The sequence below is a fragment of the Chrysemys picta genome, chromosome 1 (genome assembly GCF_011386835.1).
Source record: "Chrysemys picta bellii isolate R12L10 chromosome 1, ASM1138683v2, whole genome shotgun sequence".
Taxonomy (NCBI): Eukaryota; Metazoa; Chordata; order Testudines; family Emydidae; genus Chrysemys; species Chrysemys picta.
The window spans coordinates 330,823,683-330,851,329 of NC_088791.1; the positions used below are offsets into that span (position 1 = coordinate 330,823,683).

The 27,647-nt window shown below is 42.0% G+C and overlaps 1 protein-coding gene across 6 annotated transcripts in view; it reads left to right on the top strand.

The window, feature by feature from the left end:
• Positions 1–27,647, top strand: part of GRM5 (glutamate metabotropic receptor 5) — a 356,331-nt gene that overhangs the window by 148,511 nt on the left and 180,173 nt on the right. For all 6 annotated transcript variants that reach the window (XM_005304067.5, XM_005304069.5, XM_005304068.5 and 3 more), the window contains exon 3: positions 6,389–6,638. In XM_005304067.5, coding sequence (XP_005304124.2) covers positions 6,389–6,638 — 250 coding nt within the window. The remainder of the gene's footprint in view (positions 1–6,388; positions 6,639–27,647) is intronic.

Genomic DNA, 27,647 nt, shown 5'->3' on the forward strand with positions numbered 1-27,647 from the left:
GGTTTGTATTAAGAGGGTTTAATTGGCTCAATTGCTGGGCAGAAGGAATAGTAGGAGTAGAAAGTAATTTGCCAGACCCCTTTCTATCAGATCCAAGTATTATAGACTGTACTACATTCACTTTCATCCTGGGCAGAGGGGGGGAGAAAGAAAAAAGCACAATCTGTTCTTTTTAAGCTTCTTAATAGTTACTAGTACTGATCCAGCTGAAGCTGAGCTAGCAGGTGGTTATAGTTATAACATAGGTGGTAATGCACGTACCTGATATTGAACCAAATGGTAAATCAGAGGTAGGGCTAAGTCATTAGCAGATGATGTAATACATGATTTATTTATACATGTTGAGACATATGGGAGCAGATATTCAAGAGCTCAGCTTTCATTTATTCACATTAAAAAAGGGCCAGACTTTCAAACATCCTCAGCAATCACTTCTGGCCACATTTTCAAAACAGATCAGCACCCAGTGAAAATCTGGTCCCCATTCTAGTGTAGAGTCAGCTACAATATAAATTCATAGTTATTAAGTGCTCTAATGAAGAAACTGTTTAGGAGAGGCAGCGTTTGAACATAAATCACTAGTTTCTCATTGCAGATACATCTCTAGGTGTGGTTTGGTGAGTCTTAGGCCTTGTCTACAAAGTGTAACTCAAATCGACGTAGCGTAGATCTACTTATCGCGGGGACCGCGCTATGCAACGTCGACGGGAGATGCTGTCCCGTCGACTCCCCTTACTCTTCTCGATCAGGTGGAGTACAGGAGTCAACAGGAGAGCGATTGGCGGTCAATTTAGCGGGTCTAATGAAGACCCGTTAATCGACCATCGATGCATCGATTGACACAGCATCGATCCTCCGGTAAGTGTAGACAAGCCCTTACATACGTAAATGGTGAAACAAAATAACAGTAAATCAACTTCTCCTTTCTATTTCTTACCTGGGACAAGTTTTGATCATTGTTAATGATTGGCTAAGAATTGTGCACACCTTCTAACCCTGCCTCTCCCACCCCAACCCACTAGTTTGTGGCACTCATCTATTTACATCTTATCTTTTTAATTTGTAAGCTCTTTGGAAAAGGAATTATCATTTTTGTATGTTTTGGACAGAGCCTACGTGATAGGACAGATAGGCCCCACGCTGGTAGGAAGGTGGTTAATGAGGGCCTGTGGGCACGGTTGCCCCAACCCTGCTTCACCTAAAACAGTTGTCAGGAGTGGACAGGGGATTTAAATGGAAGAGGCCCAGCTCAGTTAGGGGCTGACCAGGAAGGCAGAGCAGAGCCCTGTTTCCACCTCAGTGAGGGAAGCCTGTCTCTAGCCAAGAACTGGAGACAGTTTGCTATCTGGGTGAGCCTCCTGGTGGATGGGGGGATTGGACCCAGGAAGACCGACAAAGGGGACTGGCTACACAGAGATGAGCCCTGAGTAGAAGGGTGGGGTCCTGCTGACGAATCCTTGGATGATCCTGGTTTGAAGTTCACAAGTTTCCTTTAATTTTGGACTCTAATGCCCCAGAAGGGGTGGGACTTAAGTGTGTCATAGGCGGAGGGCTTAAGGCATTATGGCGGCAGACACATGAAGGGTGGCACCCAACTGACAGGGACCCGTAACTGGGTAATTTGCACTTTGAGGGGCCATAAGGGAGCGCTGCCTAGGCAACCCAGTTGCAGCTTAGTACAACGGGGCCAACCTGGTTGTGGCCCTATATTACTACCACAACATAGATACCACATTTCATTTTTTTTTACATAATTTCAATGGATAATATCAATATTATCAACGTTTAATTTTAAGCATTTTTAAAACTTATATCAATTTCAAATTTCATAGTTGCACAAAATTATGGGTTTTAAGCATTTATTTTATTTTCAGCAACTTAATTTTTCACAGTTGTTGGAGGAACAGCAAGTGGGGTCAGACAATAATTATTTAATGACAGTAGATGCTGAGATTCAAACAGTTAAAGCTTTCTAACCATTAAAGAACACATTGTCAACATCACATGTTAAAATATACAAAGTAAATATCCTTAAATCAAACTCTAAGAAGTTCTCAAGCCACATTTTCTTATTTTGTCTATCTGTAAATTTAGATTATTATTGATGGAAATATTTTTTCATTGGTTTGAGTGTTTAGGGTGAAATCGACATTTACCAATAAAAATCTAATCCTTCCAAGCCTACACATAATATGAATAAAATCTGGTTTCTTTGAGAAGCCTTATCAAGCATCTCCCCTTCCATGAACTCCCCAATCTCCAGCTCCATTCCCCTTGAGGGAAATGTGTGGCAGAAACTCTTGATGAAAACTTCACATAGCCTCCTACAACATTTTCTGCCTTTACTGTTTTGTTTTGTTTTTTCCAAGAGGAGAAACATGGCTTTAAGGAAATTCAGACTAATTTGTTTTTGTGATATAAGGGAATCTAACAGTAATGATTATTTTTCCACCAAAGAGTGTTCATTACCATTACAGTATAGCTAAAATTAAAGATACATACCTCATCAAAAGTACTCCGCAACCGGGGAATCTCTATGAATAATTAATTAAGTAGTTTAATCAGCAACGATTATGACAAGTGGATTTGTACAAGTACCTTGATGCAAAGCTGCATTCTGTTTTTGTTGAATCTTCCTCAAGCTCATACCGCGCAGCTAGAGTTTTCCCAACTTGGAAACTCAGTCACTTTCAGAGTTAGAATATCAGGATGTTTTTCTTCCGAATGCTGAAAATCTGCATAATTTGGTAAGTGGCCTCATTATTTTGAAGCACTTTCTTTCATTTTATTATAGGCACCATGTAGCGGGGTGGATACCCGCTCCTGCCCTGAAGGGTAAAAGCAGCCCTGGAAAGGGCTTCAGCTCTAAAAGCTGGGCTGATTGGGGAAGCAGCCGCAGCTGGGCCATGCCCCAATCAGGCCTCAGCTGGCCTTATATAACAGGCTGGGAGCCAGGCTCTTAACACAGTCTCTCTCTAGCTGTAGAGAGAGATGGGCCTGGCTGCAGGGAGCTAGAGACAGAGTACCTAAGTGGAGCAGGGCTGGGGAAAGGCTGGGGCGCTCCAGCCCGGAAAGCCCTAGGCTGCGGCCTAGCGGAAGGCCAAGGGGTACTGGGGGCTGCATAGGGCAGCCCAGGCGTAGGCCAAGGCAGCAGGTCCAAACCCAACCTTGCCAGTGATGAGTAGGCTGATACTGCAGTCTCCCCCGGGGTATGGGGCTATACGATGACTGGCAGTAGCCGTACACTGAGGTGGGGATAGTGGGGGGGACTCCCTGGGGAGGGGGAGACCCAGAACTGTGGGGGTACTACCAGGGGGCAGCACCCAGAGAAAGGGGCACCGGGGTCCAGGGAGGGACACGGGGGCCAGTGATAAGGTGGATCACCGGCCTGCAGAGGGCGCTCTGGAGCTGGGATGAGCTCATTCCCATGGATGACCAGCTGGAGGCGCTGCAGGGGTGAGTCCACTCCTTTACACACCACTTACTCTATGGTGTAATAAAATTACAAGAACTTGAAATATTATATGACCAGTACATCTGTGACCTAATTGTATTTGACTATAAAAGAGTCAATGATTGGGACGTTCATTGAGACATCTGAGTTTGGGGGGAGGGATAGCTCAGTGGTTTGAGCATTGGTATGCTAAACCCAGGGTTCTGAGTTCAATCCTTGAGGGGGCCATTTAGGGTTCTGGGGCAAAAAAATTGGTCCTGCTAGTGAAGGCAGGGGACTGGACTTGATGACCTTTCAAAGTCCCTTCCAGTTCTATGAGATGGGTATATCTCCATATATTATTAAAAATGCTGCATTGTAGTTAAATCTATCCTCAGTTTTAGAGCAAGCCTCAAGGTAATAGTTTGTACTTACACTTTCATCTGAGGAGTTCAGTGTTTTACATCTTGAAAAGATCCAGTTCTGTAGGTGAATTACAACTGGATGGAAATTTTCCACTGAAAAGTTTTTTTTAATGGAAATGCAGTTTCTGCAAAATCAAAATTTCCCATTAACAAATTATGATTTTGCTGATAATTTTTGAATTTTCTATTGGGAAAATCAAAAGAAAATATACTTTTTTTCCCAAACCAACTTGATGTCTCATTTTGGGTCCATTAGCCATTAGTTTGTGTTGGACTGAAGTGCTGCAGGACCTCATGGGAGTTGTAGTTCGAGTACCTAATACCTCCATTTACTCTGTTGGCTGGGTTCCCTGGCAGGACTACTTTTCCCATGATGTACTGCAGTCTTAGCCTCTGGATGAACTGATGCATTGCCTCACGTGAGCCACATGACCATGGCACATCATGGGAGATGTATTCTGGCTCAGGAGCCAGGCTCATAGATTAGAATGGGTCATGAGACATGCAAGCTACAGCTCCATGAGACCACAGCAGCTTAGAGGAAAACAAACTGACATTGAACTAAGCCAAAATGACACATTGTAACATTCCCAAATCAAACAATTTTTGAACTTTCTGTTTTGTGAGAATTGATGATATTTTGATTGTTCATCCAGATTTGAATCAGGGAGAACTTCTGATTTTTGGACTAGTTTTAATTCTAATATGGGAGAGAGGGTAGTTTTGTGGTTAAAACTCTAGACTATAAACCAGGAGGTCTAGGTTGAGATCCTGGCTCTGCCACAAACTGACAGTATGACCTTTCACACACAAGTTACTTAATCTCTCTATGCCTCATTTCTCTTTGTGTAAAATACTTCCTTTCTCTTACCCTTTGTCTGTGCTGTCTATTTCGAGTGAATGCTCTTCAAGCTGGAGCCAGTCTCTTATTATGTTTATTTATGGTGCCTATCACAATAGGCCTCGAGAATCTACCATAATACAAATGATGTTTATTTCATAGATGTGTTAGCTGAGTTGCAGAGGGCTGGAATGACTTGCCCAAAGTTGTAAAGCTAGACAGAGGCAGAGCTAGAAGAAAAACTCACGAGTCCAAATTCCTGGATCCAGCTCTAACCACTCAACGCGATATCTTTCCGTTGTCACTATTTTAGTATATTCCTGTATTATGTTGATATGCTGTAAAGTCTGCACCTGGTTAGAGCTTCTTTCCCCGAGGTGCCAACACAGATGAGTTGAGGATCAGCGGTTCCCAGCGGTAGTCTCACTTTCCTGGTCTCTAAGGGTATGTCTTCACTACTGGCCGGATTGGCGGGCAGCGATCAATCCAGCAGGGATCGATTTATCGCGTTTAGTCTAGACGTGATAAATTGATCCCTGAGCACTCTCCTGTCGACTCCTGTACTCCGGCTCAGCGAGAGGCGCTAGCAGAGTCGACGGGGGAGTGGCAGCAGTTGACTCACCATAGAGAAGACACCACGGTAAGTCGATCTAAGTACGTCAACTTCAGCTAATTATTCACATAGCTGAAGTCGCGTAACTTAGACCAATCCCCCCCAGCCAGTGTAGACCAGGCTTCACTATCTTCTTCTTATTTGTATTGTGGTGGTGCCTCGTAGTTCCAGTCATGGACCTGAATGCCATTGTGCTAGGTGCCATTCAAACAGATAACAAAGAGATGGTCCCTGCTCCAAAGCGCTTGCTATCAAAAACAAGGGGCAACAGGTGAATACAGGCAGAGAGACAAGGAAACAATGAGACAATATTGGTCGGCATGTTAGGCCTCAGTCTCAGGACAACAAATCGTTGTCAAGTTTAGCAAAGGAATGTTTTAAGGAAGGATTTGAAAGAGACAATGAGGGGTTTTGTGAATGTTTACAAGGAGCTTCTCCTGTGCGTGAGGGGCAGCATCGGAGAAAGCATGAAAGTTCTTCTATTCTGGTTTGGGTTTACGTTTCTACTTTAATAAAAAAACAAAAATGAAAAACCGCATTTTAACTTACCATGACCCCTGTGTCTTCTGTTTTACCACTTTTTCTCTAGAGATGCGCAGAAAAGGACCTTTCCTCAGAGGATTACTTGCGCCACGCACACATTATTAGCATGTTTAAAATACTGGTATGCTTCAGATTGCATTATGTACAAAGTCACTTTTTTTTGCTAATTAGTCTTTTTTAACATTCAGAATATTTTAAAGCAGGAAGACAACAAACAAACAATTAGTTCTGAACACTTATTTTTACCTTTTAAAAACTGCCAAAAACCTCAAAGCAACTGAGCTAATTCAGTCAATTTAGCAGACTTTGAAGAGTTAGGTTAGTTCTGTGATTTATAAACATTTTGTTGTAAGCATTGTGTTCTCTCTTTAAAAGAATATTTCTTAATGGTACCTTATTAGTGTCAGTGATGTGAGCACCATTAAAATACCAAAGCATGTAACCTGATTTTTTTTATTTCCTAATATGGAAAACCTTCTTGAAATTTGAATCTATGTATTTACAGTGTGTGGGTTTCTTTTGTTTCCATTTAGGAAACTATGGTGAGAGTGGAATGGAAGCCTTCAAAGATATGTCGGCCAAGGAGGGGATCTGCATTGCCCATTCCTACAAGATCTATAGCAATGCTGGCGAACAGAGTTTTGACAAGCTGTTGAAAAAGCTAAGGAGCCACCTGCCCAAGGCAAGAGTGGTTGCCTGCTTCTGTGAGGGCATGACTGTGAGAGGGCTGCTAATGGCCATGAGGCGCTTGGGTCTGGCTGGAGAGTTTTTGCTTCTAGGCAGGTGAGTAACCCTGTATAATGATAGGCGTTCACTGATATGCATAGTACAACTGGGTCATGTGCACATGCTTGTGCGTGCATAAGCACACACACACAAGTTATGTACTGTGCGTGTGTGTTTCCTGAAGTTCAGGATATCATTTTAGCAGAATCTTTGTCATCTATGATATAGATACCAGAGAGGTTTGTCTGTATACATTACACTGTACACAGAGTCCCTGTTTGGAAGGTATTGCTGCATAATACAGTTTTTCCGAGAATGGCTGTAATATATAGATAATTATTTCTGATGTATGTTATCCTTATTCTTTGCTACATTATTTTAAAATGCATATAAATATGATCCCATTAATAACTAAAACTATGGCTGATCTGAATGTTTTAAGACACAGCTGGTCTAGTCTTTGTGTGGAAATGAAATAAAAGTCTCTTCAAAATGGAGAGATTATTTATGAATGATTATTTTCCTTTGGTGGTAGTGCTGTTCCATTAGCATTGTTCTAAAGAAAGTATTCAGCTGTTCTTTCATATGATCTGGTGGTCAGGCATCCTGGCTCAAACGCTCACTTCCATCTGCATGGAAAGGGGAGAGAGGAAAATATTAGCTGCATTAATCAAGCAGGAAATGAGACTATGGTGATTGCACAAAGAGGAAAGGTGACTGCTGTATGTGCAGTATGCCTCTGTGTATTTGCCACACATTCCACATAAACTAATGGACCTTGGGGCTGGAAGGCGGGTGTGCCAGGCTACATGAAGGGGTCTCAGAACAGTCACTTGACTATGTCATGCTTTCCCTCCAAGGAAGTGCAATTGGAAAGGCGAGCATATGCTGCCCTAAGAATGAAGGTTCTGTTGGAAGGTTCACAAGCATGCTGTACAGCTGGCAGAAAAAAGAGCAACATGGCATTGGAGCCGGCTGTACTGGAAGGGTGAACCTGTGAAGAACGTGGAAGGGAAGCACCTCGGTGCAGTTGGCTTGGAATATATGGGGCTTGGGCTCTTGTCAGCTGTAGAAACTAGGCCTCTATCCACTTCCCAGATCACGCTTCCTGCCCTTTTTACCATGCTGCCTATTCCTCTTTGGAAGGTGAACAATGGACAATAGCATGGCTACATGGGCTCCTGCCTTCTCCCATTGACCCATCACAAGAACGAAACCATCGTCACACCTTTTTGAATGATTGTAATTGCTTATTTATTTCTGCATCTTCAACCAATGTGAGTCCATTACTATGGCTATTTTTTTTCCTATTGAGGTTGCTCTGTTGTATCATCCATGTTGTCTTGCCTTATTCCATCCATTTGTGGCCTGATTTACAGAGAATCTGTTGACTTCAGTTGCACTTGTGGGTACTCATCGCCTTTTATACCTCCTTTTACACTTAACACATGGTGGTGTTTCAGGCCTCACATTTTCAAAAGGCTAAGTTTCCGGCCTCACAGGCTGAGTCTGACTTTCAAAAGTCACTTTGGTGCTTTGTTCATGTAAACCTCAAACTCCCACTGATTTTATTAGGAGTTGCTCATTTGCAAAGTAGTAGGATTTGGTGCCCAGTGGGTCCTCTGTGACTGTGAGACAGAGTAAATGTAATGGATACTTGTAGATCTTAGATAAAAGGAAAAAAAGAGGTTAAATATACGTGACCTCCTACTTTTGCTAAACGATACAGTATGTTTCCAGGTTATCAGGGCCGGCTCCAGGCACCAGCGTTGCAAGCGGGTGCTTGGTGCGGCACGTACGGCTCTTCAGCTGCAATTTGGTGGCAGGTCCCTCAGTCCTTCTCGGGAAATGCTGCCGATCATGTCGTTTTTTTTTTTTTTTTTTTTTTTTTTTAATTTAATTTAATTTTTTGGGGGTCGCTTGGAGCGACAAAAACGGTGGAGCCGGCCCTGCAGGTTCTATTCGGGGGTTATCATGTCTAGTTGTAAGAATGTTTGAGGTGGCATATTGGGATGATGGTTTATTTTAGAAGTCTAAATAGTAAACAGCTTTGGATTAAAAAGAAGACTCTATTCTGTTGGAATGATTTATGCATTTTCTTGCACCTGATCATACTAACTTCATCTATGAATAGGCTGCATGAATTAGGGATTTTTTAGTGCATTGGCAATTTCAAAACGTCAAAAAAATTCAAGTCGAACCAACAATTTTAGAAAGGTTTGGTGAAATGAAAAGTTTAAAAAAAAAACATTTTGGTTGAGTGAAAAAATTTGTTTTGACAAAATCAGAAACGTTTTATTCAATTTTTTTTAATGTTTTTGAATTTAAAACAAATGAAATTAAAGGACATTTTTTAACACATAGTTGTTTCATGCTTAAAAATCAAACAGTTTTGTTTAGAAAATGTCAAAATCAAACATTTTGATTTTTTTTCTGAATTTTTACCCCCCACCCCTCCAGCAAACGTTTGGCAAAACGAATACGAATTTGCAAAGCATTTTGGTGTTCCTGAATCTGCATTTTTCACTGAAAAAAGTGTTGGCTTAAAAATGTCTCCCAGCTGTATTTGAGAAACTTATTTTTTCACAATTCAGAAAGAGAAATATGGGAGGAGGGGGGCGCTATCATTTGCAATAAAAAGCCCAGGGTGATGAGTAGGATATAAAATCAGTGGTGCCCTGTATCCACTAGGGACAGCTGAGCTGGGAGAAACTAATTGCAGCTACCCAACCTGGGCCTGCTTTAAACGATAGCAAGCTGGCTGGAGCCCCGAGGGGCTGTCAGCCAACTGGAGATTAATGGAGTGCCGCATGCTCTCTTTATAGCCTGCTGTCTCCAGGAAATGCTCCTAGCGTTACCTCTGATCCTGGAGGCTGCACAAAGCTCTGTGACTGTTGGAAACTCCCCCTTCACTGGAGCCATCCTCATTTTGGAAATCTGTTCAGCAGGAGCAATGTAAAGGGACTGATGCATTTCTCAGGATGAGTCTGTATACCGTAATACATTCCCATTCCTGAAGCTAGTAGAGAATCTATTTCTTTTCCAGCTTGTTATTGTCTAAAGATGACTTGTTTCAGCACAATAGCATTTGTTTGACTATAAAAGTCAATGCTTGTTTCAGCTGAGCATTTGAGTCGTATTGGTAGCATGGCATGTTTATTTGATAAGTGTTGCCGGCACATGGCCCCGAGGACAGCAACAGTGGGGTTCGGTGCCCGGAGTGCTTCACGCCAATAAACGTACCCGGGGTGGAGAAACAATCAAAGTTTATTTGAGATCTCAAAGTGGTGCAAGGAGACAGGCAAGTCTCAAATCGAGCACACCAGCAAAAACAGTTTCTCTCTTCTTTATACATTTTACAACTAAGCCCCCCTCTCTACCACCTCCCCTCTACTCCCCCTCCCCTCTCTACCGAAGGCATGTTTATACATTTAAGCAACTAAATCATTCTAGGGCTATAAATCTAGCTTGTTAGTAACTTCTCTCTAAACAGTTATTTGGTCCTGTTTACCCTTAGTTTATTACCCCTTCCCCAGCTAGAAACATGCAAACCTCATCATTATTGTTTGGTACCTGAAATGAACAAGGTCGTAATTGCTAACTAGCTATTTACACATTCCAATTCCTGTCGTTGGTTGTTAAGGTCGATCAGAGTTAAACATGGAAGGACAGAGTTTAAACATGGAAGAACTCTGGCTCAGGCAGGCATAGTAACCCCAACATAAGTGAGCAGTAAGGTTCCTGAGAGGCAGTTTAATCAATAAGCTACACCTCGATGTACATTAGTGAGCTCATGGGCAAGCCCTGGGTGTGTTGCAAAGAAGAAGGCCTAAGGCCAACCACTCTGCCACAGCGCAGTGAGCCTAGAAATACACACCATGGTGTGAGGGGTGACAAACAGGAGAGGTTTCAGAAACTGCAGAAGATTTTTTTGAAGCATTAGATAATGTCTAGTGGTGGGGCCTTTTTGTGCATTATTTCTGTGAGGGGGAAAAAATGTCTCTTTTAAGAAGCGCTTGGAAAATGGCTTCTAACCGGTTGAGGTAGGGGGCTGAATCATGAACCTGATTATGCCTCTACCCAGGGAAAGCAAGGTCCAAAGTGCCACCTCAATCCACTGCACAAGTCCAGCGTCACCAGACATGCCTGGGGAAAGAGAGAGCAGCTACTGGTGAGCTGCAACTCTTCTTCCCACACAGGTAGGTGGGCAGGGGTGGGAAGTGGCTGCAGCTTTGGATCTGTCCCCTCCCCCATATACCAGCTAGTGCAGTTTAGCCAGGGCAGACCACACCAAGTTCTAAGCTAGTCCACTAACCACGGGGATATCCTTCCATCATGGGTTTACTCCCCTTGCCCCCTCAAGTTTTTACACACAGATACCTTCCATAAATCATTAGTAAGGCTACCTTTGTCAGATGTCATGGAAGTCACGGAATCTGTGACTTCCAGAGACCTCCATGACATTCTCTGCTTCAGCCCCAGAGGCTGCAAGACTCTGGAGCTGACAGCCAGTGGGGCCCTGGTAGGGTTCCAGCAACAGGCGACAGAAGCGGGTTTCAGCAATGGGCAACAGCCTCGCACAGGGGAGGGGGATGCCTTGGGCGAGTGGCTGGGGTGTCCCATTTTCTCTTTGGGAAATATGGTCACCCTACAGCTCCCAGCCGCCATGGGCAGAGGAGGAACCCCACAGCTCTCAGCCACCACGGTGGTGGGAGAAACCATGCAGCAGCAAAAGTCAGACAGGTCACGGCCTCTGTGAATTTTTGTTTATTGCCCATGACCTGTCCATGACTTTTACTAAAAATAACCATGACAAAAGCTTAGCCTTAATCACGAGTATGATTTTTGATGCAGACAGAACTTGGGCCTGGAGTCACATGCCAACTGAACTTTGGTTTTCTCTTACATAGGTCGAACAAAGAACAGTGACCAAAAACTTTGAGAAAAAGGTAACTGTTAATGAACACTAAACTCTCAGCATTCTCAGTAGTAACTGTGATTGCATTGCCTATCTGTGGTAGTATTCTACAGAGATGAAAGATAGAAAATGTTTAAGTGACAGTAGCCCTCTAAGGCTTTTTTTAAATGCATGGAAAACATTTTAAATGCTCAGCAAATGTTTACCTTATAGGCCTAGTGGGATTGGATTCAACCCCAAATGGAAAGGTGAGTACACTGAATTTCAAGTGTAAAAAATTATGTGCTATTTTAACCCTGCAATTATTCAATTTAGTAGAGATGTGTACACAAGGCTGTATCCATCTGTGCTTATTGCTTGTGGCTTCCTCAGGTCACCAGACAGGAAATATTACAGATGGCACTGATTTAGAGTACAAGAAATACATCCATTAAACAGTGTATCTGTCTGCAGAACATATTGCAAAAAGAAATCTGGAGTATTAATTTTGTTGAGTTAAATCATTTTATTCTTAGTTATGTGGCTAAATAACAGTTTGGCTGATTGGGTCAGGGACTGGCAATATCCGCATTCTGTTCCTCGTTTTATTTAATACTCATTTCTAATAGCAAAAGTTCTGTTTCATACTGTGCACCTGGCTTTGTCTAGTCCTCCTCACCATCAGTCAAGACTCTTTTTTTTGATATTTGAACAAAACTTCTACAATAGCTGCTAACATGACCACTCTGTGCTGCTAATCTAGCCACTGTGCTGCTCAAAGTGTTATTCTGCAGTGAGGCTGCTCTCACGTGAGAGAGGCTAACTCAAGACAAGTTGACTGAAGTGTAGAAAGCTCCAGTTAATTCTGTAGTGAAAACATAGCCCTAGTTTCTTTTCCTCTCATTCATACCTGACACTTTCTCACCAGTACAGCTGAGGACAGGATTGAGACTTTGGATTTATTGTTTTTCGGTATTTTTTTTAATTTAAATCCACTAATTTGCATCTAACAGCAGTTCCCCATGCTACTTAACTATCAATAACTTTCTCTTTCCAAAAAGGAACCTTGCAAAAAAATTTTTGCATTCCGTTCTGAATAGCTTGGTTTAGGATACTATCCCTGACCATACAGTGGTTTGAAACAAAACAAAACAAAAAAAGCAACCTTCTCCTTAGTATAATAGAGCTAGATCATGCCCTTTGGCATAGTCCTGGGAAGGTGCCTTGGGAGGCATCGTGCCTCAGACCCACTCCTGTGAAGCACAGTTTCTTCAGGACTTTCCTCTTGGACTGTGTGTGTAATTTAAAATTGCAACATCCCTTTATGAAGTACAGTATACTTCCTGCCTGTGCATCTATCCAGCTCCACTAGATGGCATGTGGGGAAGGGGAAAGAAGTCTGCCACCACCAGCCCTCTCAGTCCCTTGCCTCGGGGGAGCATGGTCCCTCTGTTCCATTGAGCGCTAAGGGGCTATGATGGGGATAACACTAATACAGCCACATAAAGGAGGAGGGAATTTTATCCCTCTTCCCTCCCCCCACTTCTCTTCCTGGCTATGGCAGGGGTAAGGGCACGCTAGCCCTTAATTTGTTGAATTTGCTAGATTTTTGTGGTGCTCAAGAAGCAGGCAGGGTTGTGCATCGGGAAGAAGCCGCATCTCTGTGCAAGAAATGGCTGAGCATGCAACTTAGCTGCGCAAGGAGAAGCTAACTGAGCAGGAGCAAGTCAGTTTGGGAAGTGGGATTGATCACAAGGAGCTCAGCTGTGCCTATGTAGGACTGGATGTGTGTAAGTGGCTCAGCTATACATGGGTAAGGTCTGGCCAAATCCACCTTAGTGTTACAAAGAGTGGTCTAATTCATAGGGGCATTAGTCTAGCACTCAGGAGAGCCGGGTTTCATTTCCAGTTCAGCAACTGATCTGTTGGTGATCATGGGCATGTAATGTACCCTGTGCCTCAGTTCTTTCACTGTAAAATGGGGATAATATCTCCCTATCTCACAGAAGTGTGGTAAGGATAAATTCATTAATGAGGATGAGGCACTCAGGTGCTACAGCAATGGAGGGCCATATAAACACATAGGTAGCATGTGTATGGCTGGAGTGAAGAGAAGAGGGGAGCAGTGTGTGAAGAACTTAGTGGGCAGGAGCCTGGTTTCTGCCTGGGAGGGGCAGTTCAGGAAGGCAAATGAAAGACCAACTGGTAGGAAACTCCGATCTGTGTGAGGAATGTCTGGTTAAGCATTAGATACGGGGATATATGAGAGAAGCTTAGTATGACTGCTCAAAGATCAAAGCAAGATTGCTGATCTGAGGGAAATGACTTTCTCAGTAATTTAAAAAGTGACCTTTACTAAGAATTACTAAATGCCTGTATCACAAAGAAAGACCTCTTGGCAGAGGGTTTAGCTCTTTCCTTCCTGAAAGACGTATCAGCAGGGTAGGGCACTGTCACAACTAACAGGCCTGATCCAGGGTTTGTACAAGTTCCTTTGCTTAGGGGCTCATTTAAAATAAATGAGGGTGTGAAATTTGAGTCCTGGAAATATTTGTGGTCAATTCATTTTCACTATTTCTTCCAATTTTGGGGAAAGGAAACCAAAATGTAGCTCACTAATAGTTCTAGTGGTGAAGCCCTCAGCAGAAATGTGGAAGTAAAATTCCACACAAGCGTACTGCCATCCTCTTTTGGGCTAAAATAACCAGGAGCTAAAAATGGCTTTACAGTGTGTTCGTGTAACCCACTGGAGTGTGTGCATTACAGGTTCACTCTGTGCTCAATCCACAAAGGACAGGAGTCTCTTACAGCACCACACAAGGTTTGTGAGCTCTTTAGCTCAAGCTGTAGCAGTTAATTCTTTAGTTCCAGAAGTCCCTGGTTCAGTCCCCAGTCTATCAGCAAAGCTGGCAGCTGTCACATTAATACCTATTAATTACTTACAACTAATATTGATTAAAAGTAGTATTTAAGTAATTAATCCAGAAAAATTTCTTGGGGGCAAAATGGCTTAAAGGGGGTGCAAGGTCTTCCCTCACACCTTGCACAGTGTCTGGATTGTTGTCCTGTGTAGAAGGAAAGAGCAGCTTCCATGGGGTTGTTCCTCTCCCCACTAGTGAGTGGATGAGGAGGGGACAAGGCTTTGGATGAGTCGCCTCACACATGCATGCCAGCCCATGGAGCTAAGCTAGTGCAAGGGGTGGGGTGGTGAACTGCATCTCCTAAAGAGCTGCAATAACTTACTTATCCCTGCATGGAAGGAATTGTTACGGAGTTAATTCCTTCCCACAGCTGCTCCTGGAGTGACATTGCTATGCTCTGTCTCTTATACAGCATTGAAAATTAGATCACAATTAGATTACTTATCTGTCTTATAGATTATGTCAAAGGATGAGAGGTGCCAGAGCCTTTCCCCACTGCCAGAGCCATTCCCCACTGCCCCCCACCTGCCGCAGCCTTTCACTTCAGGAGAGAGAGGCTCTGGAAGAGGGGATGCAGCAGGACACTACACTGCTAAAAATGTGCTTGGGCGTGTAGAGAGCCATATAGGGTATATAACCTGGGAGTTCAGGCATGTAGGGCACTCTACTCTATTGCCTAAGCTGTGTCTCACTGTCTACACTGCTGTTTATACCAGTGCTAGCTGGACATCCCGTGACTGTATTCTACATGTTGCTGTAGGTGAAGACATGATTTGCCTGACCCAGATCCAGGCCCCCACCCCAATCTTTCTGTGTTTAAAATCCAGATCCAAATTTTGTGACTCAGACCCTATCTAAGAAATATATAATCCTGTGGTCCGTATTTATGGGTTAGCATCTGGTGGGGCTGTGGGAGTCAAAGTAGTAGGATTTGGTGCCCAGTGGGCCCTCTGTGACTGTGAGACAGAGTCAATGTAATGGATACTTGTAGATCTTACAAGAAAAAAAAAGTATAAATTTGTTTCAAATATTACTTCTCACTGCAACTTTATGCAAATCCTGAATCATCTCAATGTGCTGTGGGACAAATGTTGGACAAATGTCATAGTGGGCTAAGCTGTGACCTTGGAGAAGTATGTGCAATTCTTATTGATGCCAAGTGGAGATGCACATGCTTCTCTTCTCTGAGGGAGAGCTTGACCTCATATAATTTAAAGGCAAAAATGAATTTTTCATAGTGGTCTAGATAAAAAGATGAGGCATAGTCCAGTGACTAGGGCATGGAATTGGACTTGAGACCTGGGTTCTGATCCTGGTGATGTCATTGGCCTTCCGTGTGGCATTGCACTGCATAAATCATTTCTCTGTGCCTACATTTTTCCCTCCCACAGTTTCTTTCTTGCTGTTCAGGGCAGAGATTGTCTCTTCCCACATGTATGTACAGCACCAAGCATAATGGTGCCACAGTCCTTGCTGGCACCTTTAGGTGCTACCAGGCTACAAAAGGTTGATGATGATAATAATAATAATTAATAGCAATAATGAAAAGGTATTGGGTCATAGCTGTTCAATGAGCGTTCTTGTGGCTTTTCACTTTATGAATCTGTTCGTAATAATTAGTGTAAAGCAGTGGTCTATGCTGCTACTGTAATAACTCTTTAATGGTGACAATGTTACTTTGCTTCTCATGCCACTCTAACATTGCATAATAAAAGGCCCCAGCATGGCTAACTCATGAATACAACCCTGTGCCCAGATAAATGGTTTACTTATTGAAGGTTTTAGTTTCCTCCCTCACTCCCATTAATACAAAATGCGGGTTTCATGTGTATTATAGCACTAGGCCACTTATATTGTAAACTACACCTCCATGAGGGCTGCATTACCTTATTTTTGATATGCAAATAAACCATAAGCACATAGGATTTACATGAAATATTTATTCATACAAACGCACAAAGACATGGGGAAAAAAGACATGAGAAGAGAAGAGAGCAGGTAATCCTGAAAGTTTGTTAGGGTTCAATTCTCTCAATAGATGAAAGAACAAAATCCCTCAGAAATAAAGGCAAACCCACATGAGGCAACCCACACAAGCACAGCCAGCAACCTAACAATGTGACAGCTTCAAAGACAATTCCAAGCTGCCAACATATTTGCATAACAGGCGCAGTAGATGGAGTTGCTGGGATACTGTCTTCATGTGGGGGTCAAATTCTGCCCTCCTACAATATGTACACACAGCTGATTTTACACTCGTATATGCCTGCATGTAATGCCCTGATTTGCCCAACAGTCTGTTAAAATAGAGAATAGGAAAAAGAATAGACATGCATTGCACAGGGTGCATTTAGGAAGGTGTCAGCCTCTTGACCCTCTCATTAAATACTGCATTTCTCCTGTTATGAGAAAGATCTGAAGTGGAGGACATTCAGCTAGAGATTTCTAGACTGAGGTCACCCTGGGTTGAGAAGGACTAGGACACCTAGGTTGAGAAGGACTAAGCCACTCTCTGCTTCGAGCAAGACTGAGGACACTAAAAGTACTTCTGGGAGTCCTGCAACTTAAAAACAACAACAAACCCAAACCCAAATTGGTTTCCAGAAAGATGGTCTAAAGATGAGAACCCAACAGAAGAAGAAATTTAGTGCTTTGACACCACAGTGGGCATTCCACCATTTGTCTGAATAAAAAAAGAGACCTGAATACAAAGACAGATTTTATAAATGATGAAAATGGGACTGAGAATACTGGATGCCAAGTAGCTTCTGTCTTAGAATGATATACGGTCATATATCATGGAAATGATCTCACGTTATGTCAGTCCTCATCTTCCAAGTTTACTGTCTATAGAAACCTGTCTATAGAAACTCTGAAACCTGTCTATAGAATGTTAGTTAATGAGGAAAAGTGATTCGCAAAATGTTGCCCACTTCCCTCCCCAGTTCATTCAATAATTGGTACCCAACTACAACTCTGTTTTGCTTTTCTTTCCATTTAATAATTTATCATAAATATTGTATTGACATTTCTTACAGTTTCGTATACAGGACTTGGAAAAAATATATGTTTACTCATTTAAAGTGCCTATTCTTAACCATAGAGGAGAGTTTAATCTTTCTGCAAACTACTATTAACATTATGGGGAGCCATACATTGTACTGGAGATATATTCCAATGTGGTTAACTGGGAAAAGCTATTTTTAAAAAACTCTTGAGAAACATTCCAAATACTTGCAGAGATGGTAGATTCAATGGTAGCATTATGAGACCATTGTCATTAAGGTAACTGTACTGGTAGCCATTAGTTTCTTAATTCCATCACTGCAGGATTGAAATATTGATAATTGGTGGATATGAATGTAGTAGTCTATCTATTCACTTTAATGAGCTTTGGACCAGGCCCTTAAAAGCTTCAATACCTGAGTGTTAACATAAAAATATATCTAATATTTCGGAGAGATTTTAGGAGGAACTGTCTGGTGTGACCCTCTTCTTGCTTGATATATTTTTAAGGTTTTGTCATCTTTGTTATAGACCTTACTTTTCAAAGGCTAAGACTGTTTGCTAAATATTTCCTCTGAGATAAAACGTAACATAAAAATATAGAAATTGATACACTAGGTCAAAATAGTGGTCTGGTGACTCCAGTGGCCCATAACCAGCTGCTTCAGATGAAGGTGCAAGAAGCCTTGCAGTAGCTAGTCCAAAAGCAAATATATATTAAATTACTGATGTTTTTCCACTAGCTGTTCAAAAATAATCAAAAGCCATAATGTATTCTTTTGATAGTCTAAGCAATTCTGGACTATTGAATAACAGAGAATTAGGAGATGCTTTCCAAAGTGTAATTATAATGCAATTAACATTTAAGAATCGTTTCAGAACTCCAAAATACAACTATGTAAATAGCCTTGAGTAAAATGTTTTAAAATATCATAGTTTATCCCAGTGTTTCTCAACTTGTTCCATAACAGAAGCTTTTACGTACTCTGTGACTGCCCAGAGTCTCCCTCCCGTTTAGCAATATGAGGACGGCAAGGTGGTCATGACCCCTTGCTAGCTGTTTGACCTACCTGGGAATTGAGACACGCTCCCCTCTTCCCGTTCCCCCCCCCCCCCCCCCCCGGCCAGGCTGGAAATACATGGTCGATGATATGCCTATAAAAGTAGAAGTCAAGAGCAGTGACCAGCGTATATATGTAAAACAGCTGGGGATCGCTGGCACAATTTGTGAGGATGCTGGAAAAGCCACATGGTTTGGGGTGAAAAACAGAGCATTTAGAATAAGTACAGGAATATCAGAATTTTCACAGGTTGATGGACAATGGCCCTGATCCAATTAAGCACTTGCTACATTTTAAGCATCTGATTGGTCCCACTGAGTTCAATTGTTATTAAGTAGTATCATTATTCTTTTGCATGCCACTGAGGCTGAGCTTGGCACAGGAGCATTGGGAAAGTAGGGGGATAAATTATCAGCCTTCTGTGGGGTTCTTACACCTTCCTCTAAAGTTTCTGATTTCAGGCCACTGTCAGAAACAGGATACTGGACTAGATGGATCTCAAGTCTGAACCAGTATTGCAATTCCTATGTTGTTAAAATGTAATAGAATCAACCTATAATATCAAGAGAATTATATCCCCAGTATAGAATTCCATAGGATAGCTATCAATTTCTGTAGGTCGGTGGAGTCATTTTTGTTAAGCTGTATTAAATTTGAGTAAAACCTATTTGTTCCCCCTCTGTTAAATTCTGTATGGTATTTTGCTATTGGACATTAAACTCCAGAATTTGATATCGTCCATAGTAGTTAACAGTGTTGATGCAGCTGTGTGGGTCCCAGGATATGAGAGAGACGAGGTGGGTAAGGTAATACCTTTTATTAGAGCTATTGCGTAGCTCAAAAGCTTGTGCCTTCCACCAACAGAAGTTGGTCCAATAAAAGATATTACTTCACCTACTTTGTCTCTTTCATTAAACTCCAGAGTAACCCTTGGCACTTTGGGCAGGCCTGTGAAACAATTTTTCCTTCTACACAATAATCATGAAATTCCCACAGGATCATTTCTCTAATCACAGTGCTGGCCTAAGAATTTGGGGGCATGTTAATGAGACAGTGCTTTAAAACAGAATGGCTTAATTTTACCTAACAAGAGGGAGGGTGTGACAGGGTGCTAAGCAGAAAACTGCTGAGCCAACCCTTTGTCACTCCAGCTCCCATTAAGGGAGGTGAATTGGAGCTGAGTAGACCACCTGGCCTTGATTGGGGAAGCTGGAACAGCTGCTGCCTCATCAGGCTGGGGCTGGATAAGAGCCCCGGGGGGAGGAAGCCAGGGGGTAGGAGCTGGAAAGAGGGAAGCTGTAGTAGAGGACAGGCAGAGAGGGGAAGCAGAGAGAGAGAGCGCTTGTCCTCTCTCTCCTGCTGGTGGGCTGTAAAAAGGGGACTACATGTATGGTGGAAAGGTGGTGGGAGCACAGCCTGTAAATAAAAGCACCAGGTGAACATTGCACTAGAGGTCTCTGTGTGACTTTTTCAGCCCAGTGGGGGGAGGAGCCAGGAGGGTCCTGCAGGGACCCTGTTACAGACTGGTAAAGAGGAGGAAGAAGGTTCTTTAGGTTTGCCATAGGGAAGCCCAGCTGCTTGTTTGGAGTTATGTTCATAGCTGGCAACATTTAAAAAAAAAAAAAAAAAAAAGTCTGGAAAGGACAATCATCCAGTAAGCAGGGAGCCTGGGATCTGCTAGGCCTGCAGCCATTGGGCTTTTCAAGCATTGACTTCTTCATCAGCAGGCTTTCCTCTACTGATTCCCATCAAGCAGATGATTTTACACATGGGGAAACGAAGGAAGAAAAGTTACAGCCCAGATAGTTGATAGTGGCCTCTGATTTGGAGTACCTCCATTTTTGAGTGGTCAATTTGCAGCCTGAATTTCAGAGGCACTGAGCCTCCACTCGGAGCCCTTGCCCTGATTTGGGAAAGTACAGACCTTCTCTATGTGCTTAAAGTAAAATGGATAGGGAGGCTGTACTGAATTGTGGGCACTGAACTATTCTTGAAAATCTAGTCCCAAAGTCTTTCAAGTTGGGCAGAAAAAACAAAAAACAAACCACAACCCCCAAACCCGGAGGCATCTCAGTCACTGACCGCTTTAAAAATTTTTGGCCTACTTGCCCAAAGCCACAGAAGGAGTGTGTGTCAGAGTTGGCGTTAGAATTCAAGATCTTTTATGTTTGCCATTCTCAGCATAATATGAAGACACTTGAAAGGTTAAATCCGGATGGGTAGATACTATGGGAAATACTTTTTACAAGGAAAGCAATATTGATGGCGTGTCAATCATTCAAAATATTTTCTATTTTACTGTCATGGTTTGGATTTTTTTCTTGCAGGTGATATTGTTTTCTGTCATTCATCAGAACTATAGTCCTGCTTTTCAGAACACTGTATCCAGCAATAAAAGGACTAAGTACAGTCCAATACGCTCTGGGGATTGTGATAACAAGCACAGTATCCAATACACTAAATAAGATTGTCTGAGTACAATACTAATACCAGACAGTAAAATACATTTCAAATACACCTTATGTACTATAGATAAGTTGCTAAGTTTCTAAATATCATTAATACTTATGCCCCTTAGATGATGATTATAATTTGAGGGGGGGACTTCAAAGGCAAAAAGGAAATTAGGTCCTCAACTCTCCCATTGACTTTCAACCGAAGCGTGGGGCCTTACTGCCCTTTGTGCCTTCAAAAATCTTACCTAAAAGGCAGCAGCCTTTGGTCCTGTGATGGTTCTTTGGGTGTGCAGCACAGTGAGTTAGGTTGTTACCCTCCAGCAAGAGAGAGAGACTTGCTTGTGCTGAACTGGGTGTCACCTCCCTGACACCTCCAGGCCGTTAGCCACCCAAACTTTCTACTCTGGGCTATGCAAGCCCTTGCTTTGGCTTGCAGGTTAACAATAGGTGTACCCCAATTGCTGAGCTCCTTTGAAGCATTTCCCGGTGGCGTCTACTCCTTTATCCCCTGAACACTCACAGTAATACCGGGTTTGCTGTCCCCAAGGGAACAGTGTACATACCAGCTTGGAGGATTCAACTCAGGATCAGATCCTTGTATAATACCACAGCACTGAGACATAGTGGAAATAACATTAAGTTTAAGGTCAAGTTTCAAGAGACAATGAGTAAGAATAATGAAACAACAGGTTCCATATAACACAAAAGTATAACACACTTTCTAGAGACTAAATTTAACAGACTAATCTCCAGTCTAAATACGCTTATCTCAACTCCAATGTCTTCTGCCATGTTTCAGCCAAGCCTAGTTGAGATCCCATTTTTATGAATGTAAACACACTGTCCATTTACTTCTTAGGAGCAGGATAAAGGGATGTCTTCTTGCCTTCCACTTATATCCCCAAAGTTCATTGTTTGTACCCCAACTCAGGAGAACCTCTGTGATTTATTCTCCTGCCTTCCTGCTGACTTCACATCCCCTCTAACTTTGTATGTAAATGGCTCTCTCTTTAGAGCTTAACTAACATGTGGACAGACTGACAGAGGTAAAGAAATATCCTTTGTCTAGAAGAAATCTGGTTGTCAACTCTGCCTTGATACAGACTTAAGGAACATATTTTTAGCACACATACCTAACTCCTTACATAGAATTTGTACATACATTTCACAATGATATTAATGCTCAACATCAGAATATTCTTGTAACACCTATTACTAGTTGGCATTGAGGGGTTCTTAAAGTTACAGGTCTCCACCCCACACAGAACATGCTGTCTGAAAGATGGATAAATCAAATTGAAGTGCACAAGGAGTTGTTTCAGATCAGGTAGAGTGGTGATGCTTATAGAGATGAGTTACCTCAGAAGAGTAAGTTTTAAGGAGGCATTTGAATAAGGAGAGGGTGTGAGCCTGTTATTTTTGATGGCTACTTTGCGTTTCTTCAGTGTTAATGTTGTTTGTTTTATTTGCATTACCCTAGAGTAGAACTAGTGAGGAATTTTTTGACAAAACGTATTTCATAGGAAAATGCCAGTTTGTGGAAGCCAAAACTTTTGTGGAAACGTACTGGTTTTGACTACATTTTGTTGGGAAGGCTTCTGAGGTCCAGGATGGAATTTCTGGCCAAAATGAAAGAATGATTAAGACCAGAATAGTCAATAGCCTGGTGGTCCGGCCACTCACACGGCATGTAGAAGACACAGGTTCAAGTCTCTGCTCTTGAAATCTTTCATGAAACAGGATTCTTGTTTTCCAGCCAGCCCTACCATAGAGTCTCTGAAAAAGATCAGGGCCCCATTGTGCTATGTGCTGTATATACACACACATAATAAGATACAGCCCCTGTCCAAAGAGTTCACAGCCTTTGGCCTTAATCCTGAAAGTTGCCTCATATGGGCAAGCAATAGCAGATGGAAGAGGCAGATTAGAGAACAGCAATGGAAACATAAGGAAATAGATACCAGTTATGTTCATCATCCATGATTATTATGTAGTCATGAGAGCATTATTTATTTTATTTACTTTAGCTCCATACCTGTGTTTCATGTGTCCCATTTTGTAATCAAGAGTTGAAAGCAGGAATCAGAAATGGAGAGAGGCTTTCCCCACCGTTCATACATTTAAAATGATTTAGAAGTACACCTCTACCCCGATATAACACTGTCCTCGGGAGCCAAAAAATCTGACCGCATTATAGGTGAAACTGCGTTATATCGAACTTGTTTTGATCCACCGGAGTGCGCAGCCCCGCCCACCCAGAGCACTGCTTTACCGCATTATATCTGAATTTGTGTTATATTGGGTGGCGTTATATCGGGATAGAGGTGTATTTAAAACACCCAACAGACTTGACCATAAAAACATTAGCTATGCAATGTAGATTTATACTGACAATTCCATTTTACTAGTATCTGTGAGTGATTATGAAAGAATCTTGACAAAAGTCATAAAAACTTCTGATTTGTAAACTTGAGATATAATTCATTTCTCTATTACTCTATTAAAATAACAAAGTAGCAAACATAGCAAATGCATTTCCCTGAGTATGACTGAATTGATATTTTCTACTGAAGCTATTGTGTCTCCAGAGGTTAAGGCTGAAGGCGACTGATAACGTGGATGAAATACTAAAAACCTTTAAACCTCATTCTGGTAGAATTCAGCTCACTCGATACTTGAAAAGACATTGTAAATCTTGGCAAAAAGAAACCATTTTCAGGAAGGGGGGGGGGGGACATGTCTCTGCTCAAAGAATAGGGCCCAAGCTGAACTCTCTTGATCTTTATCTCTTTAATTAGAAAAGCTGTCATAAATAAGAATGTAAACTGAACTATATTTTGAATAGTCAAAGCAGAGACAGTAAAAGTAAAAAATGGACTTGCAAAGGGCCAGATTTCACAACATTTACCCATGTTGAGTAATACTTTATTCTGCGAGTAATATCCCTGAAGAAAATATAGCTACTCTTTGAGTAAGGGACTACTGGGAAAATGTATCATGTCAGTTAACACGTTAAAGAACAAATTTTAACTGACACAATATTAAAAACAATTGAGCATGTAGTGGAGATAGTGGAGATGTTTGCTGGTCATGGTTAACCCGAGAGCCTCACTAAGATTAACCATGTCCACCTACATATTTAAACACGACTAAGACTGTGCTTATCCAAACTAAAGACAAAATCATGTTTAACATCCTGTTAGTTACAACATGTTAATTAACATGTTTTCTGACATGATACATCTTCCCAGGATAAAGATGGCCAAAAGATGACAGAATCTGGCTAAAAAAGGAGGTTTGACATAGCAAATAGATCAGCATGTTAACAGCTCCCATGAACTGTACTATAGCACAAATATTTAGTGCACAAGTTGAATACTCAGAAATTGATCTTCTAAGCATAAATACGCTTTTCTGACTTGACAAGCATTACATTGTCATATAACGTCAGGTCAGCTAAAACATAGAGATTGTTAGTGATGAAATACAAAGCTTTAAGTAATCCACACAGATGCGATACTTCTTACAAAAAAGATATACGCTGAAGTGTGTTATTTAATTACACACATGCTAGAACCCCAGAAATTCACACTAATGTTTAGAAAATCCAATGCAGTTTTGTGAATCAGGACATGAATAACCACAGTGAAAAAGCATCACAAAGGGCACTTTGTATATGTATTTTTATCAATTGTAGTTTAATGTTAATGATTTGATATTGTACGGGATGCTAATAAATGTATTAGTGGTTTGTGTAAAAAAACAAAAAAGTCTTAATCAGATTGTTCTACAGCATCTGCTGTGAAATTGGCTCCATTCAGTTTAAACAGTTGAAAGGATTACCTGTATTTTCTCTTTTCATTAAAAAATGATACTTAATAATTATGGAACTTAAGATCTAATATCTTCACTTTTTACTTTTGTAGCTATAGCAGTGTCAATAGTCTAATCACCTACTGCTCAAGCTCTTTTCATTGGGGGCGGGGGCACACAATGCTAAAATAGTCAATCTTTGCGGAAAGATAATTAGCATTTCCTAGTCAGGTCCTCTATACTGGTCTGGTCTAGTCTAGTCTAGTCTATGTACGGTTTTACACCACACTTATCACTGTGGCATCTGAGCAGTTTCCAATAATGCATTAAGCAACATGTCAGATATTGGTTGTTCTCTCATCCTCTCCACAGAGAGAAGAGTGTGCAATGGGATGTATTGTTCTGGTGGTTCGTGTCCTTTTTAAAAAAAAATATAAATGTACCTGTTGCCATGTGTTTATATTCGAGAAGGCAAGATCAAAGAAGTGCACCTTGCAGTTGGAGTGGAAAGTGGGGGTTTTGTTGATGGTTCTTAGTTTCTGGGAGAGCCATTTCACAGTCTCAGCCTTAGAGGAAGAATAGAGGACCCACACTGGTGAGCTGTACTTTTATTGTAGAGATGTCCATTGTGCAGTTGTCAGCCAGTCTTCATTCTGAATCTTTAGACAATCTTTTAGATAGCCAGGGCCCAGGCCGTGGAGCTCTTTGAAGATAAGGACTGAGACCTTGAACTTGATTTGATAGACTACGCAGAAGAATGCAGGATAGGTTTGATATGTTCACGGTAGCCTCTATTGCTGAGGAGACATGCTGCAGCATTTTCTACTAGTTGGAGTTTCCTAAATACTGAAGGTTTCATGCCCAGGTCTATAGCTTTGCTGAAATTCATGATGAAAGGCATGAATAACTGATGCCACTCTTTATCCGCCAGGATGGGACAGAGTGTCCTAGCCAAGCGGAGATGGTAGAAAGCAGATGCTGCTATGTGAGAGTTCACTGTGACACTGGCAGACCAGGTGCCAGCTCATGCCAAGGTTCCCCATGTCTCAAACAGAACACAGACAAATACAAAGCTGGAATCAGTCTAGCTCACCTGTGTGTCAGTATTGTTAAAATGGGTATTGGAATTATAAGAATGCGATCAGTGTTTAGACTTTAAGAAATGCTTGTAAATTGCTGCATGCATTAATCTCACTTATAATATCTGTATTCCCATGTTATAATATAATATATGTGTTTGCTCTGTAACTGCAATACACCAAAGAGGAGAAAAGGATTAATGAGTGTGAACTACTAGTTTCAACAAAGAAGGCCCATCAACACCAGACAAACTGTTGTGGAACATCAGAGGACAAGAGATCAGACTAGATGATCCTGGTGATCCCTTCTGATCTTAAAGTCCATGAGTCTAATGTCCCCCCACTCGCACGACCACCCTTCCCCATGAAAAGGAGATGTGCAAGTGAATTCCTCCCAAAAGCTAAATTTGCAACTTGAAGCAGAAGGGGGAAGAAATAAAAAGATGTAACAAAGAGGAACTGTATCTCTTTGCTGCTTGGACTCTAGGGGGTCAAGTTTGTCTAGGCATAGGAGGCCCCCAGTGTTTAGCCTGGGCTAGCCCTAAAAGACTTATAGAGCTTGATTATTATAGAAGTCTATTATTTTTTGAAACTTCAGACTGTAACTCATTTATGTTTACCTGCTTTAACCTTATAAATAACTCTATTTCCTTTTCTTAGGTCTGGTCCACACTAACCCCCCACTTCGGACTAAGGTACGCAAATTCAGCTACGTTAATAACGTAGCTGAATTCGAAGTACCTTAGTCCGAACTTACCGCGGATCCAGACGCGGCAGGCAGGCTCCCCCGTCGATGCCGCGTACTCCTCTCGGCGAGCTGGAGTACCGGCGTCGACGGCAAGCACTTCCGGGATCGATTTATCGCGTCTTGTCTACACAAGATGCAATAAATCGATCCCAGAAGATTGATCGCTTACATCCGGACCAGGAAGTAAGTATAGACGTACCCTTAGTTCATAAATCTTTAGACAGTTTATAGGATTGGCTACAAGCATTGTCTTTGGCTTGAGATTTAAGGGACAATTGACCTGGGGTATGGGACTGGTCTTTGGGACTGGGCTTAACCTGAATATTGTTGTGATTTTTGGTATAAGGGACCATCTGTCACAAAGGCAAGCTTGCCTAGGTGACAAGATAGTTTGGAGTACCCAACAGAACTGTCTGTGACTCCATGCTTAGGCTGTTATAGTGCCTGAGAAGTTTACACTGATACTTGGTGAAATCTAAGTATATAATTCACAGCCAGTTTGAGGTTTGTGCTCTGGTTTTTAACAATCTGCCCTGAGTTTGTGCTCTTGAAACACTGCAGGACAGCTTGTCACAGGTGAAGTCTTGACAGGATACACATACCACAGGTCAATTAGGGTTATAGATCATACTCCCAGTGCTGTTAAGGTTTAAACTTGATATTGAGTGTTTTTAAGGTTAAAGAATATACAAAATGAGTGAACCACAGTCATATGATGGTCCTGGGAAGCAAGACCTTCAGCAGTCATGTAAGGAGAGGGGAACATGCCATTTAAAAAAAATCCCATTTTAGGAGCTGAGAGCTTTGCTCATAATTTCTGACCAAGGGGAGCCTGACAGAGAGAGGACCCTTTGCCCAGACACTGAGGAGGAGACCAGTGTAGTAGAACTGGCCCAGTTGCAGCACCTGAGAGCCAGGAAGAACACGAGCACAAGAGCCTGATGGCGGAATTGCAGATCAGGCAGACCAAAGCAGTCGAGGAGAAAGCCCACCAAAGACACATGGAACAAGTAGCAGCAGTTAAAGCCAGCGGAGAAGTTCAGGAGAGAGCACACAGCAGGTAGATGGAAGCCCAAACATTTCAG